Source organism: Chenopodium quinoa, unplaced genomic scaffold, assembly GCF_001683475.1.
Source record: "Chenopodium quinoa cultivar QQ74 unplaced genomic scaffold, ASM168347v1, whole genome shotgun sequence".
In the NCBI taxonomy this organism is placed as follows: domain Eukaryota; kingdom Viridiplantae; phylum Streptophyta; class Magnoliopsida; order Caryophyllales; family Amaranthaceae; genus Chenopodium; species Chenopodium quinoa.
In genome coordinates, this window is record NW_018744311.1 from 1,373,413 (window position 1) to 1,392,656 (window position 19,244).

General features: G+C 35.0%; 2 protein-coding genes across 5 annotated transcripts; one reads left to right on the top strand and one right to left on the bottom strand.

The window, feature by feature from the left end:
- Nucleotides 1–362: 362 nt before the first annotated feature.
- LOC110696009 (outer envelope protein 80, chloroplastic-like) lies at nucleotides 363–7,928 on the bottom strand. Of its 3 annotated transcripts, none has more exons than XM_021873268.1 (6): nucleotides 7,053–7,927; nucleotides 6,249–6,342; nucleotides 6,052–6,134; nucleotides 4,366–4,463; nucleotides 4,144–4,213; nucleotides 363–973 (listed from the first exon to the last, which is right to left on the bottom strand). In XM_021873268.1, the coding sequence occupies exons 1-6, from the start codon at nucleotides 7,617–7,619 to the stop codon at nucleotides 932–934; spliced, it is 954 nt and encodes a 317-aa protein (XP_021728960.1). In that variant the 5' UTR covers nucleotides 7,620–7,927; the 3' UTR covers nucleotides 363–931. The 3 variants fall into 3 exon arrangements, with proteins under 3 accessions (XP_021728960.1, XP_021728961.1, XP_021728959.1); XM_021873269.1 differs by lacking the exon at nucleotides 363–973 and adding an exon at nucleotides 3,064–3,958 and having other exon boundaries at nucleotides 7,053–7,926; XM_021873267.1 differs by lacking the exon at nucleotides 363–973 and having other exon boundaries at nucleotides 3,969–4,213; nucleotides 7,053–7,928.
- Nucleotides 7,929–9,749: 1,821 nt separating this feature from the next.
- On the top strand, nucleotides 9,750–17,758 carry LOC110696011 (copper-transporting ATPase HMA4-like). 2 transcript variants are annotated; one of them, XM_021873270.1, is made up of 9 exons: nucleotides 9,750–9,931; nucleotides 10,574–10,862; nucleotides 11,328–12,073; nucleotides 12,189–12,660; nucleotides 12,753–12,920; nucleotides 13,312–13,566; nucleotides 15,373–15,495; nucleotides 16,171–16,656; nucleotides 17,223–17,758. In XM_021873270.1, the coding sequence occupies exons 2-9, from the start codon at nucleotides 10,605–10,607 to the stop codon at nucleotides 17,613–17,615; spliced, it is 2,901 nt and encodes a 966-aa protein (XP_021728962.1). In that variant the 5' UTR covers nucleotides 9,750–9,931; nucleotides 10,574–10,604; the 3' UTR covers nucleotides 17,616–17,758. The 2 variants fall into 2 exon arrangements, with proteins under 2 accessions (XP_021728962.1, XP_021728963.1); XM_021873271.1 differs by lacking the exon at nucleotides 9,750–9,931 and adding an exon at nucleotides 10,984–11,094 and having other exon boundaries at nucleotides 10,734–10,862.
- The last annotated feature ends 1,486 nt before the right edge of the window (nucleotides 17,759–19,244 follow it).

Here is a 19,244-nt window from a genome sequence, read left to right on the forward strand (position 1 = left end):
AAGGAAGTAGGTCAGCTTTCTTACTGACATATTATTTGTATACCACTTGACTTTATACAAGCATAGCTTGATCTGAGGTGAAGAATTGTGTGTAATGCTGTTAATTTCGATCTTCCTTAAATTTTAAATTTTGTTTTCCATCCCAGAAAAGTAGAGGAACTACTCTATGCATATCTGTATCTTGTTTTTTTTTTTGCTGAAGAATATACTCTGTAGAAATTAGATTCTCATTTACTCTGCTCACAATGTTATTTGACTAATTACGCTGACACTATGAAAGATCTGGACTTTTCTGCTTTTTCCAAGTAATGCTATTATTTATGAGCACTGAATCTTTGATTGCCAAAACGAACTAATTGAAGAAACCTGATTGCAAAGAAAACTTGTATGATTTTGCTAATTATGCTAATCTGATATTTGTTGCTGAATTTGTTCATTGATTTGACCATTTGATTACTTGCTGCTTAAGCTAAATTTTCTATATCAGGAATTAAACATCCAAAATGCAAGCAAAGTAGTCATCCCCGTTATATTAATAGAGGACTAAGTGTCCGAGTTCAGAGTTTGAGTTGCTTCCTCGGCTTCTTGTTAACTTCAAACTTCGTCTGTATTTGCTTCATCTTACTTGTCCACTTAGCAATGTCTAATTAATTGCATTGTTTATTCACTTTGGAAGTTGCTGTTGGTCCGTACTATTAAGCTGAGTGTGCATCATCAAGCGCGTATTTTCCAAAGAAAATATTTCACTACTGTGAGTCATTTTTTGTTTTCCCTGTAAAAGAAGATACACTCAGCCACTCACCATAATAAGAGGGATTGTGTATCGATGGACCCGTCTCATAACTCTTTCATTGAGTATATAAGGTTAATGAACCATTTAATGATTTCATTCTGTCTTCAGCGCATATCATCTTTGTCTTAATTGGTAAGGTCAGCTTGCATTTTTTACATCTGATATCTTGATTTCCCACACCTGAAAACACATAGGGAAATAGACTATTACTTGTTCTGTACTGCTATAATTTGCATTGGGTGATAAGCTGGTGATGTATATACTTTTTGCAAAGCTGACTCATTACTGCCCCCCTTATAATACCATTCTGCTTTAGATGGAATTGAGGTCAGATACCACAAATAGAATGCAAAAGGGCATTTGTTTGACTCCTTCATTGCTGCTACTGTTTCTCAGCATATTCGCTTGGAATTCTGGCTTTCTATTAACATGCAGGGCTTACATTGTAAAAAGTTGTTCTGGTCATGGAGGCTGATTCTGCAAAATGCAAATATTTGCTTTGGTTGATGACGACACTTGATAATCAGCGGTCTGCAGGTTGACCGTGTTTCCAAATCAACCTGTCAAAGTCAAACAGGTTGGTCGCACTGTTTGGGATCTTGTAAGTTCTAGTTTGGGTCGATCATTTTTCTGGTTTTCTAGTACGAGTAGTCATTTTTGGCATGTTTCTGGTTGTTGCAATGAGAAACTCTTGTTTGAAAAGCAACATAAACTTGAGTTTGGTTCGTGTCTGACTTTTGTGAAATATACTTAACCTATACTTCATAATTTCTATAGTTGAATTGACTTTGTGGTCATGCATATTATTTTTTTAAGACAATTTTAGGTGACTTATTGCAAGAGTGTATTGCGATTGTTGTGAAGCTTTAGTTTTTATCTACATCAAACTTATTGCTAGTAAAGCTATTTACTTCGGAATTTGACTGAATACCTGAATTTGATTTTTTTTTTCACCCTGCTTTTAATTCATCTTTGATTGATAAAGAAAACTGTTGTTAAATTTGTATATTTAAGTTAAAAATAGTTATCGAGTAGTATTAACAAAATAAGTTTGTGGTCAAATTACTTATTTCTGTAAAAGAAAATTGTAGGTAAAAGGAAGCTTCTCTAGTCCAGAAAAAAAATCTGAAGAAAATTATTTTGCGTAACTTTATTGAAGAGCTAAGAAATTGTAAACGTGCGGAAAAGTCTGAGCTGTCTTAAGGTGAAATCAATTATGAAAATCTAGAAACTTAAGCCAGTGAAAGTAGCCAAAATGTTGGACCTCAATTATGCATTGATGAAAAATCTTTCTTTGGCAATGTGAACTTATTTCTGGGTTTATAGAGTGTGAAATAACGATCCTCAACGCGATTGGCCTACTGTGAATACTGTCATATTTTGAGATTGTTTAACATGCATGTTCTATTGTACACCACGGTGCTCGATCTACTCGACAATTTTATATGACTCGAGTATAAAGGTGTAATGTAGGATTGTAGGGTATGTAGTGAGTAAGTAAATACTTTTATATAAATCATAATGTGTCTTGGTTTTGAATCTTGTAGATCTTAACAAAACTAATAAAGAAAGTCCAAGATGATGGATGAAATAATATTGATAATTCCCATGCCATGGGTTGCGTTGGATGGAATAATAAGAAGATGATGATAGCGTAGGTATGATGGAAATTGGAAAGATGAATAACAAGTAGCTCAATGCACATGTTGCATTATGCTTGGGCAACTTGGCATGCATGGTCCATGCACATGTCACGTTATTGATTATTTGGAATATTCTACCTCTTGCCGTTCATAAAATTTTTTTAAGTAAAAAAAAATTCATTAATAAAGAGTTATACGACATATATAAAAGAGATTCGATTTTAATAAAAATACTTAACATATTAAATCAAATAAAAATTTCTTTAATAAAACTATGATCGTCGAGTAGATATTCCATTGTACAACATCTCTTGCTTATAAACTCTTTTTTAAATTTCACCAACAAACATTTATTTTAAATGGCTTAATACAAATTACTATACATTCTATGTTCTTTTGTTGTTGTAAGAGTTTATTGAACTGAAATAATTTTAAGTAATTAAAACGTATTTTTACTAATTTTTAAAGATTAAAAATAGCTTTTACTTTATTGTTGTAATTGAATTTATTTTTGCAAAATATTACTTTATTATTTTAAAATCAAAAGAATATAGCCTTATGTAATTTATATATTGAGCTTGGTAGGTGAGATATGAATAAAGTTGCACTCAAGTGAATGACTTACTAATTTACTATTCACAAGTCACCTCTACCCAAATTAGTACGCTAATCTCTTTGGAAATGGGGAAGGATAAAATGCCCAAGTGCTCCTGATCCTATAATTTTGAGCTAAGGCCTTGTTCGACATAACGAGAATAGTGCCTATAGTGGGTAGCTTTTAGCTGTTGAGTAACGGGTAGCCATAAGAGTAGTGAGTAGTTATGAATTAGTAGTGGCTAGGGTTAGTTGTCAATGTAGTGGTGGATAATATAAGTATTTAGCAAAAGTAGCGTTTAAAAACTAAAGTACATACATATTGTTGAAAAGTGTAACCAATGACAACACCAGATACCTCTAAAATGCTATTTTTAACGTTTGAGAAAATCTATCTAAACAATAGCTCTGCCACTAATCGTTATTCAAACCACTACCTTATTAAACACTTTTATCTGTTTTTCATAGTTTACTTAAAATGCTACCCCAAATAGGACTAAGCAAATTTGTTTGAAAATAGGAAACAAAATTCACTAAAGCATGTTTTTTTTTTTCTTCAAATTTGCTTAAAAATAGGAACTAAATTATGTTAAAACTATGATTAATGGTTGAAAACAATTGAAATCCGTAAATAACTAATTAAGTTATGAATGGGCCCAAACCGTTAAAAATCAAGCACAGAAGTAGTATCTGATTCTCAAATTTGGTAGGTCAATTTTGAATTTCCTTTAATTTATTATTTTATAATATACGAGTAATATAATTTGAATTTTGAGTAATTGAAAACCACTTGCCTTTTCCTTACAATTTAGGGCCCAAACTAAAGCCATTCTTTCCTGTGAATTGGCCGCCGCTCATTTTCCACCAACCAAACAACCCTCTTCTTAAAGGTCGTCAACTCTCCATTAATTTACAATTCTTCATTTTCCTTGTACAAGTAAATCACAAATTTTCAACGGCTAAGAAAGTCAAAAGACAAACAGAATGCAGCTATAGGCAGAGAGGTATATACAATATTCTTCAGCAGCATCTCTAACTTAAAATTACAATTAAACACATTAAAGAACATGTAATATCACTTGATATATACAACAGTGAATGCAATAATTTTACCTGCCCTTTTTTAGTTGTAAGTTGGCGGAGTATTGTTTCAGGCTTTGTCTTCCCCACAGTTGGCTCACGGCTGAAAGAAAACAATTTAATTTACACAATTAGTTATAAACCCAATATATCAGACTATCAGTGGAACATAGACACCATTCTTTGTTTTTCGCCCATATCTTTTTCTTAATATTGCCTTTATAAAGAAGCAAATATGATAAATTTAAAACTTACGTCTTTCGATCAAGAAAACGTATTGAGACATCATTGACCTCAGCTTCAGCAATTTGTAGCCTTAGTATACCCCCTGAAAGAATCTCAACACCTGAAACCTGTAAGAATAGAATAATGAATCTTCTGCTCCAACTTATTACAGCTTTCGCCTTGGGGAAAAGGTAACAAAAGAGAATAATTTCATAACCTTAAAATGAAGGAAAAATGGAAAAGAATAATCCCACCTTTGCTCAGTCTTCCAAAAATAATCCCACCTTCTATTATTCCAGAAATAATCCCACCTTTAACATCAATCTTCTTTTAACAAGCCTTGACCGGTTTTATTAGGTTGGCAACTGGTTAGAGAAGGTAACTTGACAGGTGTTGCTATCTAATTGGTTATTTTGATGATTTAAAAAAAAAAAAAAAAAAAAAAACTCCCACCCTTCCTTTCCTTTTACCCTCACCGGAGATAGCCTCAGCACATGGCAGCAGCCGGCCTGACCAGCCCCACCCTCCCAGCCGAAGCCGACCCATTCCCTTGCCGCCTGACCAACCCGACACCTTCCCCTTCCTTTTCCGATCCCTTTCCTCTTTTTCACTTAAACAATCTCACCCCTTTTCCTTCCCTTTTCTCCATTGAATGTACTCCAAGTTCACCATCAGAGCAGCGTGTGAGCTTTCTCTCCCCCATTAAAGCAACTTCTAAGGTAACATGGATTGTTTATATTAATAATTAAAGGGTTTATCGTCAATTCAATTGGTGATTTGGGTTAATTTAAACATTGTTAATTGTTGTGCTGGGGCGACGCGATGGTGGTGACGGTAGTGGACTAGCATTGAATTAGTTGAGGGAGGAGGTTGCGGGGTGAGATTTTTGGGTGACAATGGTGACAACAATGGATTTTGTCGCTATGAAATGCGGGGTGCAAATGTCTCTCTTTCCTCCATTAATTTCCCACTACTTTAACCCTTCTAAGTAGCCATGAACAATTCACAAAGCCTTTCTTCTTCCTCTTATAACTCTTCCATTTTCGTCCCTGACTAGGTTTCTTTGTTTTTTATTTCCTCTTTGTTTCTACTATATATGATTTCCTTTTTATTTTTCTTGATGAATGCATTTTTTATGTTTCTTGTTTGCTTTCTTGCGACTAAAATCCAATTTTCAATCTTCTTAAATTAACTGTGGAAATTTGGAGAATGTGTTTTTTTTTTTCTTTTGGTTGTTAGACGACGATGGATTTTGTTGCTGGAGGTGAGTTCCAGGTGGGGTAGTGGGCTGGTGAGGATCGATGGTTAGCATTAGTTGAAGGAGGGATGGTGGTTTTGGTGGTGGTGAGGAGGTGGCTATTGGGGAGAGGTAAGGGGGGGTAGTAATGGGTGCAGGGTGGTTGGAAAGGAGGTGGGCTTATTTTGGTTGGCCATTAGTGTTGGGCGGCAGACTGGCAGTGGCAATGGCAGTGGTGATGGTGGAGAGGACTCGAGGAGACATGTTTCTAAAAAAAAAAAAGAAAATTATTTAACCGGTAGAACAAGTAACAAGTCAAAGGGCTTGTTAAAAGAAGATTGATGTAAAAGGTGGGATTATTTCTGGAATAATTGAAAGTGGGATTATTTTTAGAAGACCGAGCAAAGGTGGGATTATTGTTTTCCATTTTTCCTAAAATGAATTTTTTAAAAAAAAAAACAAAAAAAACAAATACTAACCATGCCAAAAAGGCCACGCTCCATATACCATCCATTGATGGATTCAATCACTTCATCCAAATGCCTGATATTGACCACTTTTCCTGCACAGCTTGATGACAAAATTTAATTTATTGGAGAGAAGACTTTAAGTAGCTCACAAACTTTAGCAACAGAGAGAGAGAAAGAAAACAAAAAAAAAAAAAAAAACACTATACCATATCCATCACGAAATTTATCCTCTACAAATTTGGACGGAAGAACATTAGCTCCTTCGCACACCAATCCCCGAAACTCCTGGTTTGGTTCTACCTTGTGCGACAAAAGAGAAAGCAAATCAAACAAACTAGCTACCTCAAAAAAGAAGAATATCTAGATTCAGGGCAGCTATATTCACCAAGATAATAAAAGCGTGATCATATAATATACCTATGGACATAAAGTAGGGCTTCAAGGGGTATTTAGATACTGACTACAGCACAAAACATATAACAAGGTAATATGGCATGTGCCACGAGCCCATGAGGATATATGACCGTGGCAGAGAAAATTAAATAAGCTCCTGGACAAAATGATATTGATGCAAATATACAATCCCTCTACCCTTCACAATATAGATGAAACTTCAAAACCCCTACCCTCTCCCTCCGTTTAAATTTCCGAGTTCCCTTTTACTCGCTTCGCAACAAAGAGAAGATACCGCAAACAGCACCTAAGGCTCAACAATTTGCTTTTCTTATTCCAATCTATCTTATTTAACGCTGGCAATCCTAAAAACTCGCTGGCGCAATTTCAAGGTTTGATTCTCAAATTCTTAACACTGATACAAATTGTGTTCACTAAAGGTTTGCTACTCAAATTCTCTTTCAGATAACTAGCAACATAGCACAACCTAAATTATAACTTCATCTATTCTCAATTACATAGCTCATATAAGCAACAGCATTCAATCAAATTTAATATGCATTAAAACAGAACATATCAAAATATTATTTATATACGGAGTACTCAAAATTATATACCTGAAAGACCAATCTGATACCATCCCGAGTATCTACAGCAACAGGCATACATGAAGAAAAATAGCCACTATCAATAATTCGATGAACATCCTCCTGAACTTCTCTAACCGTCAATGCCGAATTCGCCCGGCACGCTTTCAACGCCATTAATGCCTCTGATTCCAAGTCCTTCATCTCCAATTCTTCACCATCTTTGTTCCTCACTAACACCTCACTAATCAACACTCTCTCCTCATCCTCCCTCCGAGTCCGACTCACCGGTGCCTTTGTCTGAGCCACCTCAATCGCACCACCACCACCAGTAGCACCACCGGGTTGAGCCTGAGTCGACTCGTTCAGTGCCAATGTCGAAGAGCACAGCAATGGTGATGGGAAAGAGCGCAATTTGATGGGTTTTCTGTGGAATTTGAGGGAATCTAGGAACTGGGTAATTGAGAATTTGGCTTGTGAGAGGGTGGAAGTTAGGGATTGAGAGCAAAATGGGAGGTGAGGGATGGGATTTTGAGGTGAAGAAAGAGGGATTTTAATGGCGGATGATTTAAATTCAATATCGCCATTGTTAAGCATAGTTGAAGAAATAGGAGTGGAATTGAGGCTTTCTATGGTAAAATTTAAATTGGGTTGATTTGAAAATTGGGGTTTGTTTGTTATCTGATCATTGAATTAGGGTTTTGGGGAAGAAAGGGTTTTTGGTTTTTGAGTGAAAGGCAGACGTTAAATTCAAGCAGACGATGTCAAACGCTCAAACCGGTCGGTCTGATAACAATATAACATTAATTTGGACTTCGAAGTATTTGCATGTTGGGTCATGTCTCATACAACTTGTTATATACACCCGGATGTAATGTATAACTATGATTATTTTGTTCTCATTTTGATAATTGTTTTTTATTTAATCATCAAATGAAAAATAAACACTAATTTTTTATTTTTGACAACAAAAACAAACACTAATCTTGGATTACTTGGGTATAGTGTACAACTATACACTTTGATATGTATAACAAATTCTACATGTCTTGGGTTGTAAGTTTTCAATTGGGTTGATCTATTGTGTTAGCAATGTTTAAGAGTTTAAAATCAATTTGTAATTTGAATTCTTGTAATGCTATACGGAGTATTTAGTGAAAATACAATTTAGTACCATATGTTTTAACAAAAAAGTTGTTTTTATCACAGTGTATAAATGTCATTTTCGCGAGTTATTTAGGGATAATGCTATAAATTCACGTACAAATATTAGATCTTCAACCTTTAACAATAAAGAGCGATTGTCTGAGTATCCGCCGCCACAATCACCACCGTTTGTCACGAGTTCGAGATGAACCACCAGACACGATGTAATCTTACCTTTTTCAACCATGTCTTGAGCAATTTTGGCAAAGATCGAAACCTATGAAGCTTTCTTCAAGCTAGCTTGGTTTTCGTCAAACAAACCTCACGACGCTCCTTTGTTAAAACCCAGGTACCGTTGAATAATACCTATTGAGTATCATTTTTCGGTGTGCTACTGTGCATGTGCTTGGAGGAATAATATGAGATAGAAAAAAAAATTGTGTTGATGTTAACATAATTTATTAATATAGCATATTAATCGGGTCAGGCTCTTAATTGGGGAAATTAGATTAAAAGTCCTCCACATAAGATGATATGGCCAACAAGCTAAGGATTACGGTGCTTAACAAGATTTCACTTGTCTATATTTTTCTTCTTATACATTGAAATTAGAAGAATTCGGGAGATTAAAAGTTATGAGTATTGTTTAGATTACAAACCAGAAGAACATTTAGGGTCGGAGAAAAAAAAAAAAAAAAAGTATACATGCTATAAGTGTAAGTATGTTCATAATATCACTTGTAATATGTAATGACATTATGACTCATCAAAGGGTTGAATGGTTGGTTGAAGCCCATGTATCCTTGATCAATTTTTGTATTCTATCACGCACCCTAATTCGAGAGTCATTTGGGCAAAGTGAGGGGATGATGAGATTTATGTCATGCTGACTTTTGATAGCATGTTGAATGACAAACTCAACCAAAAGTTTAAGGGTTCGTTTGGCATCGTTGTGGTTTTCTGTTTTTTGTTATTTAAAAATATATTATATATGTCACATAATGAATCAAAAAATATTTAGACTTATTAAAATCATGATAATTTTGAAAATTGACAACAGAAAAGTGGAAACACCTTTTTCTTGTTTCCTGTTTTTGGTTTTTAGTTTAAAAAAAAAAACAGGAAGCTGAAAACAAAAAATGATGCCAAACAAGCCCTAAGCTAATGAGTTTCATTAGTTGATTTTAATATTATTGTAGTTGTAAATTGAACCTAAAATTGCTTATTTGTAATATGAAATTAGTGAAAATAAAGTGACAGAGCATAGCGACAACCGACCATTAATAATCTATAAGGCCTGAAAAAATTTATCAAATCAAACAATAAGATAGGATCAGATAAGACCAAGTTAGATTAGATAAGACCAAATTAAATCAAATAAGAACCGATTAAATAAGTTAAGGTGAATTCATATAAGCAAAAATGAGGTGAAAGGTCTAACAGTAACTATTTGAAGGAACGGTATACCGTATACTCTTACAGTCTTATGTGGCAAATGTGGGGGGCAACTTGTGGAATTTTTCACACAAAAAGTCTTGGTGGGAAAGAAACGACCAAAACACAAAAAAACAAATACAAATACAAATACAAATCAAATTCGAAATATTTTTTAAAAAGTAGGTCCCCGCTGATTCCCTTGTTGCCAAAGCGGTGTGCTGCACATCTTTGCCAAAATTCTCATCCCCAATTTCTTCGCCGAATTTCGGAACCCTAATTTTGGATTTTAGGACGTTAAAATCGTGCAATTCATTTGACAATTTGAGGTAATTTCCATTCACATATGCTCACTCAATTTTGTTTCATTATTTTTTTTTTTGTAAAATTTTCATATTCTTGTGATTTTTCTGGAAATCGAATAATTTTCTAAGTTTGTGGATTTTAATGTCGTGGTTTGTAGTTAATTCGCCAATTTAATTGAAAGATATTTGCGCGGTGAATTAGAGGCTTTGTGAATTGGTATTGGTGTATGGTATGCAATTTGAGGGGGAATTTTGATTGTGAAGCTCTGATTTTGCAGTTTTTGAAGTAACTAGGGTTTTGAGTGATAAATTAGATGCATTGCTTTGAATTTTGTAGATGTATGTAAGCATATATGATCAAATTCAATGATAATTTGATTCATTTGCATATGTTTTTAACTTAGTTTGCTTTACCAAGAAATTTATGCATTTTTTAAAATCAAAATTTCTTCTTATGGGTATGCATAGTGATTATTGACTTTTTTTTTTTTTTTTTTTTTTTTTTTAAATCAATATTAAAAAAGCAGGTTTGAAACTGAATTAGGTGTTTTTTAAAAAAACATTTTAAAATCATTTAAAATGTTGACTTGATCAAATGTTATGGCATCTATAATCTGAGTTCAGGAAGAAAACTAATCTATAATCTATATATCTGATTCTTAACAGGGTTGATAATTGAAATCTTGCTGCAACTAAAATGGAAGTGAATGGAAAGTTTGATCTAAATGTTCCTTTATTGGAACCTCAGGACAGTGTGACGGTTAACATCTATCCACCAAGTCCATGTGGCGTCGAGAAGATTAAAGTGGTGAAATTCCAGATAAAGGGTATTGAGTGTGCATCATGCTCGAACTCAGTAGAATCCGTGTTAGGGAAACTCAATGGAATTAGGAGTGTTGTTGTATCATCAATGGATGGACAAGCTGTTGTCAAATACATGCCGGAAATTGTTGATGTTAGTGGCAAATTCTAACCCTTGTCATGTGATTTTACGGTTCTTACTTTTTCAGTTGAATTGTTACTTGAGTTACATCAGTTATTGCTTCTTGTCATTTCTCTCCTGCTCTCTTTTGAAGGGAATGAACCCATAGGGATCAGGATCCTGCATTCCTGCCCCCCTTTTTCAACTTCAGAAGATAAATGTTGCTGATCATTTCATATGTGGATCCTATATAACAGAAATGAAGGTGCTAAATCTGAAAATTGGATTTATGCTTTAGGATTGAATATAAATGTCAGCCTAATTACAAATTTCTAGCTGATAGTTAAGCATTTTGATATGCCTTGCTGATTTCATAATCTCTTATTTTTACATGTTATTTGCTGTTTTATATATTTTCTTTGTCATTAGTGTCACCGTCATTAATGTGCAGAGTTAAGAATCTTAAGATTGATATTTTTTTTTTGTCTGTTTTTGTAGTCAAAAAGAATAAAAGAAACCGTAGAAAATGCAGGATTTCAAGTTGAGGGGTATCCTGATCAAGAAATAGAAGTATGTCGACTGAAAATAAAAGGAATGGCATGCACTAGCTGCTCAGAGGCCGTTGAACGCGCACTCTCAGATGCTGATGGGGTGAAAAAGGCCGTGGTAGGTCTTGCTCTTGAGGAAGCCAAGGTTCACTTTGACCCAAATGTCACAAACCTTAACCAAATCATAAAAGCGGTTGAAGATGCTGGTTTTGAAGCTGATCTTATTAACCCTGGGAATGATGTGAACAAAGTGCACCTAAAGCTTGATGGAGTTCATACCCTTGAAGACGCCAACACTATTAGAACTGCTCTTGAGCTAGCTGTTGGTGTCAATCACGTTGACATGGATATGGAAGAAAAAAAGATCACTGTAAGCTATGATCCTGATGTAACTGGTCCTAGATCTCTGATAAAATTGATTAGAGAGGCTTCTACTGGCCTAAATTCGTATGATGCAAGCTTGTATGTCCCTCCAAGACAGAGAGATTTGGATCATAGAAATGAGATTCATAAGTACAAAAATCAGTTCTTATGGAGTTGCCTTTTTTCTGTCCCGGTGCTTGTTTTCTCCATGGTACTCCCAATGCTTCCTCCTTATGGGGATTGGTTAAACTACAGGATTCACAACTTGCTTACTGTTGGAATGTTGCTGAGATGTATCCTTTGCGCACCAGTGCAGTTCATCATTGGACGAAGGTACTTTTAAAAAAAATTTGGTTTGTACAAGTGAATATGCTACTTACGATGTCTTTCTAATCTGGTTTATGTATCATACTGGATGATGTTGTCTTGTCAAAACACTCTTTCTCAGGTTTTATGTTGGGGCATATCATGCGTTAAGGCGAAAATCTGCTAATATGGATGTTCTAGTGGCAGTGGGAACCAATGCTGCTTACATCTACTCTCTCTACATATTGCTTAAATCCCTGACTTCCCTTGACTTTGAAGGGCAAGATTTTTTTGAGACAAGTGCTATGTTAATATCTTTTATTCTTTTGGGCAAATATTTGGAGATTGTGGCGAAGGGGAAGACTTCAGATGCTTTAGCAAAGCTGTCAGAGCTTGCTCCAGATACGGCGTGCTTGGTGACAATGGATGGCAGTGGAAATATCATCTCAGAAACAGAAATAAGCACTCAACTTATACAGAGAAATGACTTGTTTAAGATTGTTCCTGGAGCAAAGGTTCCTGTTGATGGGATCGTTATTGATGGTCAAAGTTATGTAAATGAAAGTATGATCACGGGAGAAGCAAAGCCAGTTACTAAAAGACCTGGTGATAAGGTATAATTGAGTATTGTAGATTGGTTTTTGTTTGTGCCTTTGTCTCTTGGAACAACTCAATGATGGACATACCTGCTTGATGTTGTAAACAGGTCATTGGTGGGACTTCAAATGAGAATGGATGTATCATAGTGAAGGCTACACATGTTGGATCAGAGACTGCCCTTTCTCAGATTGTTCAACTTGTGGAGGCTGCTCAGTTGGCCAGAGCCCCTGTTCAGAAGTTGGCTGACCAAATATCAAGGTTTTTTGTTCCAACTGTAAGTTCATTGTTTCCATATTGACCTGTTATTATGTTATGCATTCGAATCTTAAAGTTCTCGAGGAAAATATGCGGGGTGATCTGATCAGGATGCTAAGCTTGAAGTCATAAACTAAATCTCATAAGTAAAGTATGTGGGTTTATCTGATCCTTTGTGTTAGGTGGGTATGAATGCCCTCTTGGCCTAGCTAGCTTGTCATACTGTTAGGAGACCAGGCTTTTATCTGGGGAGGACTGTACATTATGTTGCACTTGTTATATTCTATTCAGACTTGGAATTTCAATTTTTTAAAAATTGTTTTCTTATTTATTTTGCATATAAAGTATTTATGGTTATCTTTTCTTGATTCAAAGTGATAATGTTGACCTTTAATATTGATCAAATATAGGTAGTTGCTGCAGCATTTATTACATGGGTTGCATGGTTTGTCACTGGAGTAGCTGGTCTTTATCCAAAACATTGGATCCCAAAAGCCATGGACAAATTTGAACTTGCTCTGCAGTTTGGAATATCTGTTGTTGTGGTTGCTTGTCCATGTGCTCTGGGACTGGCGACTCCTACTGCAGTTATGGTTGCTACTGGGAAGGGTGCTTCACTTGGTGTGCTCATCAAGGGGGGAGCAGCTCTACAGAAGGCACACAAGGTAAGTTTGGCTTTCATTGGCTTAATTTTGTCATTTGCTCAGGTTATTGCATACATGTCGAGAAGACCTGAGATAAATGTAATAGGAGGCCTAGATATTCATAACTGTGGATCATGACTTTTCCATTCTCTTATATACTGGTATCATTTTATTAAGTTAAGGCTTCCTTGTGGCTGCTGTGCAGAAATTATTCAAAAATGCCTAACTTTTATTTATTTTCCACGTATTATTAATTGCGTTATTTGTTTAAGATGATAGAATCAATTCATATTAGTGATAATAATGCAATTGAAACTATTTACATTTCGGAAATGTGAAGTTAAATACTTAATTGAAATTAGATAATTACCAAAGTCCTACTCTTATCATCCTTTCCTTAAACCGCCCTTGTAAATATGTGCCTCCCTTCAATTGTGTCAATATATTTACTTTGTATGTTATTGAACTAGAGTGTACCCGTGCAAAATGCACGGGATATATATTATATGAGAAAGATATTAAATATATACTATAAGAAAAAATTTACTTAGAATACGGGAAGTTGATTTTAATGTTGTAACTTAGACCCTGTTCTTTTGAGCTGTTGTAGACTTGTGTTTTGGTCTGCTCTGCTGAACTCTGCTTAGCTCTGCTCTACTGAATATTATTAATTTGTTGACACTTGGTTTTCCCTGCTAATTGCTATGCTGAAATCTTATGTTCTTTGCCCTGCTCAAAAGCTTAAAAGAACAGGGTCTACTCTTATATATATGTCGGTGGCCACGCAATGTGGCAAGTAGTTATGGGGTTTACCTTGTCAAAGCTATAGAGGTTACCGGGGTAACTTGGTTCAGTGATGTAGGAGTTTTTCTGCTCTTTTGCAAACAGTTTTTCGATGAGACCAGTTTCGCAAAAAACGTGTTGTATATATATATATATATTTTTGTTTTGGTTAAGAGAAGTTGAAGTTGTTTGGAAGGTATGTATTCCCTAAAAAAATTGCAAATAATCGAATGGTTGGGGATTTTGAGTGTTATGGTGAATTGATGATAAATGAACTATATACTCGTGGTACTGCATGTCATCTATTATACTACGTTAAAAAAAAATAATAACACAAAGTGAAATGTTATTAGTGTACTTAAAAAAAAGTGTAATATTAGTAATATTCCCTTGTAAAAAATACAAAAAAAAAAATAAAAAATAGTGGGATGGTAGTTATTGTTTTTTTTTTTTGGAATCGGTAGTAGTTGTTTTTTTTTTATTTTTCTAAAAATAAAAAAAAATTTATTTTTAATTTTAAATTTAAAAAAATAATATAAAAAAATAAATGCATGAGAACTCAAGGAGTTTGGAGCATTTATGTATATTTAAAAGGAAAAATTAATTGGTAGTTGTAGATTTTTTTTTTTTTGTTTGAAATAATGGAGAAATGGAAGTTAAAGAGGTAGTTATTAAAAAAAAAAAAAAATTAAAAAAAGAGAATGCATAGAATTTCTCCATTCAAGAATTGGAGTATTGTGAGTGAAAGTTGAAAAGAAAAACTCTTAAATTATATATTAGATTGCAAGTTGAGCTATCCAAATGAGGAGCTAAAGTTTGGATGATTTGTCATAACTTTTTATATTTTTAGGTAGCAATAAGAATACATAGACCACCTCATGGATATTTACTCTATTTGGCCTATTTTAAAGGGAAACTAGATCTCACACTCACAGTGGCATGTTTTTTCAGCATTGATGTTACTGCTTTGAAGGATTGTGCTACTTTTGATGCAGGATCTTGATGTTCTTTGCTGTTGCTTCTGTTTTGATTAATTTATTGTAGGTTAAAGCTGTGGTCTTTGATAAGACAGGAACATTGACTGTAGGAAAGCCAGTTGTTGTCAGCACTGTTCTCTTTTCTGGGGTTACAATGAAGGAATTATGTGATATGGCAATTGCTATAGAGGTATGTGCATTTGGTTTGTTTGGCTCACACATCATGCATTATTCATGATATTTCGGAAAGTGAACATGATCTTTCATTTTAATGGCTCATATATTTAGTTTTTTTTTTTTTTTGGATAATTTGCCAATTACTACTGCAAGTTAATACCACTTTGTAAATTATAACCGCAAATTTAAAAAGTTGTGAATTACTACCGCAAAATATTTTTTGATGTTGCGATTACTACCAAACCCCCATTAAACCCAACTATGACGTCATTATATCCCTTTAACCCGTGTTTGACCATGGTTAAGGGCTTTAACCAGCCCCCCCCCCCCAAAAAAAAAGAAAATGGGTTAGGGATATAATGACGTCATGGTTAAGGGCTTTAACCATGGGTTAAAGTGATATAATGACGTCATAGTTGGGTTTAATGGGGGTTTGGTAGTAATCGCAACATCTTAAAATTTTTTGCGGTAGTAATTCACAACTTTTTTAATTTACGGTAGTAATTTACAAAGTAGTATTAACTTGCGGTAGTAATTGGCAAATTTTCCTTTTTTTTTTTTTGAGGAAAAGTGTAATGTTTTAGTTGCCAGTGATTTAATACCTTTTTGATTTGAGAATCGGCAATCGTTATGACGGAACGTAAATCACTCTGGTGCTCAGCTGCTCTTTCCTCCAATATATTTGCAGGCAAACAGCGAGCACCCCCTAGCTAAAGCTGTGGCTGAACACGCTAAGGTTCAGCGTAAGAAACATGAATCATTGGCCGACCATGTTGAAGATGTAAAGGATTTTGAGGTGCATCCTGGAGCTGGAGTTTGTGGAAAGGTCGGCGAGAAGATAGTTTTGGTAGGAAACAAGAGGCTCCTGCAGGTTCATAGTGTTCCAATCAACTATGAAGTCGAGGAGTATATCTCAGGGACAGAAAAATTGGCTCAAACTTGTGTGTTAGTTGCCATTGATGGCAAGGTTGCAGGGGCTTTTGCTGTGACTGATCCAGTGAAGCCGGAGGCAGGCCATGTCATTAGACATCTTCAGTCTATGGGCGTCACAAGCATCATGGTAACTGGTGATAACTGGGGTACTGCAACAGCAATAGGAAGAGAAGTTGGTATTAATCAAGTTTTTGCTGAAACAGATCCAATTGGAAAAGCTGGGAAGATAAAAGAAATTCAGGTTGGATTGCTGATAACAATATGCATGGAATTTTTGCTTTTTCTCATTTCTCTTGCTGCCTTGGTGATGCGTTTATACGTTTGTGTGTCACATTAAATTTTTATCGCTAATAATTGGGATTAGATGAAAGCATGACCCTAGGTGTAGTATCCTTTCTTTGGAAACATTGTTGCTTTACCCTGTTTTTTTTCCTTTACACCCTTAAAATTTTCATGACAAAGTGACTATGATTATATCAAGATATAAGGTACGGAGTACGTAATAATGTAGTAATATGCCAAAGCTTGAATGAATAGTAGTAGGAATGAAGTGGCAAATTTGTTCTTGATTCTGACAAGTTAACATATAGAGATCAGAACCTAATTTTTGCGGGGTACTGTTTCTGTGCGTGTTTGTGTTAGTATCCCTGTGCATGAATGAAATTCTATCCGATATGCCTTGCTGTGGACTGTATCTCGCTTCTTATATAACCATGTGAAATAGTGAATCGTGGAAGTAACTGTTTTTTTTTTCCTGGTGCTGTGGAATTAGTGTATTGTATTTATTTGCTATTTCTGACTATCCAGATGAAAGGTCTAACGGTAGCAATGGTGGGAGACGGCATTAATGACTCCCCTGCCCTAGTTGCAGCTGATGTTGGAATGGCAATAGGCGCTGGCACTAATGTTGCTATTGAGGCAGCTGATATAGTTCTAATTAAGAGCAACCTAGAAGATGTCGTGACAGCCATTGACCTTTCTCAAAAGACAATGTCCAAGATTCGGCTTAACTACGTTTGGGCCCTTGGCTATAATGTCCTAGCCATGCCTATTGCTGCAGGAATTTTGTTTCCATTCACTGGTATTCGGCTTCCGCCTTGGGTTGCTGGGGCTTGCATGGCCGCTTCATCCCTTAGTGTGGTCTGTTCTTCTCTGTTGTTGCAGTCTTACAAGAAGCCTTTGAATGTTGAAAGAATTTGATGACCGAAGCTTTATCTTCAAATATTTAGGCATAACTGTAGAGGTTTTTATTGCCAAGTGTAAAGTATGTTCAATTATTATTTCTAACTGTTCTAATTGATTCCCATAATCTCAGATGCTTTACTTGATCTCTTACCCACTAAGGCATCGCTTCATATAGGTATCAACCATAAGAATGATACTCCGTCCTCATATAAATAATCCACCGGAACTGGTAGGATGATTTCTGAATTGGTCTTCTGTCTTGGACATCGATGTTATCAGCAGATATGCATCAGCCATGGAAATTAACAAATCCGTTTGTAAACCCTTTCTTTCACCACATTGATCGTATATTAAGAAATACAACTGTAATATTTAAGATAGCTTCCTATTACAAGATGCCCATAAGCGTAGGCAAAATGTATCGAATTTGTGCTTATTTGCAGCTTAATATTAGTCAAAATGATGCACACTACTCTCCCTCGAAAAAAATAAAATAAAAAATAATGCACACTACTTCGTAGGGAAAATGTCTAATTGTAACGGAGGTAGTAGAAGAAATAACGTGATCAAGACCTTATTGGTACACATATCTCCCTTATTTGTCATTTATCCAAATAGGAATACGAGTTGTATTAATTTAGGGCTTGTTCTTTTATGTTGAAATTCAGTTCAGTTCAGTTCAGCTCCTAATTTCCTTCTCTTATAAAATATTCAGTTTAGTTCAGTTCAACTCAGCTCAGTTCAATTCAGTCAATGAGAACAGACCCTTAGTAACGATAATAAACTACATCCTTTAACTAGCTTTTGTGATTTATAGTTTCGATAAATTATAGTCAATAATGATCTTGCTTGAATCGTCTCAGTTTATAATTTTATTAATTTTCGCTTTTTTATAATTTTACAATGTCGAGAATGAGAGAGTAAATACGTTAATCTTTAAAATCATGATAATCAAATGATGTCAACTAAATAAAAACAGCTTTTTAAAGACACTCCGATCAGTCCAAACTCCAAAGGAACCTCTCGCCCTTTCGGTGGGTTACCCCATTTCCTGCCCCGTATTTCAGGTGTTTTGCACTTTGCGTCCCAAAATTGTGGAACATCACTTCTTCCTTGATCGTTTTCTCTCTCCTCTACCCTGAAAATCAGGAAGCTTCTTCTGTAAAATGATTAAGGTAACTTAAACCCTAATTAAGTTTCCTAAAAGAAGATCAAATTGTGCTTTCAATCTTCGGTAATCTTGTTCTGTACTAGTTTAAAGTTTCCAACTTGGATATAGCTTCTATTGATTGCTTATAACTTTGATTGACTTCAATTTTCAAATCTTAGAAAATTTTGTACTTTGTTTGTGCTATATTGTTCCTTAATCTTTGAGTTTGTAAACCCTAAGCTGAATACTGTGTAATCAAGCTGTTATTTTTAGTGGGTTTCTATTAGCTAGTAGCAACTAAATTCGTAGGTTGTTGTTTGCTTTTTCTGGGGTTCTTCTATTCTTCGATCTTTGCTGATTGTTGAAGATAGGGTTTGAAATTAGGGAGGAATGGAATTTGTACTGTTTAGCTGAGGCCTTATTTGATTGAGGGAGATTAGTTCTGTAGTTGAGTTGTTGAAGATTAAGCTTTAGGGGTTCATATATTGATGGAA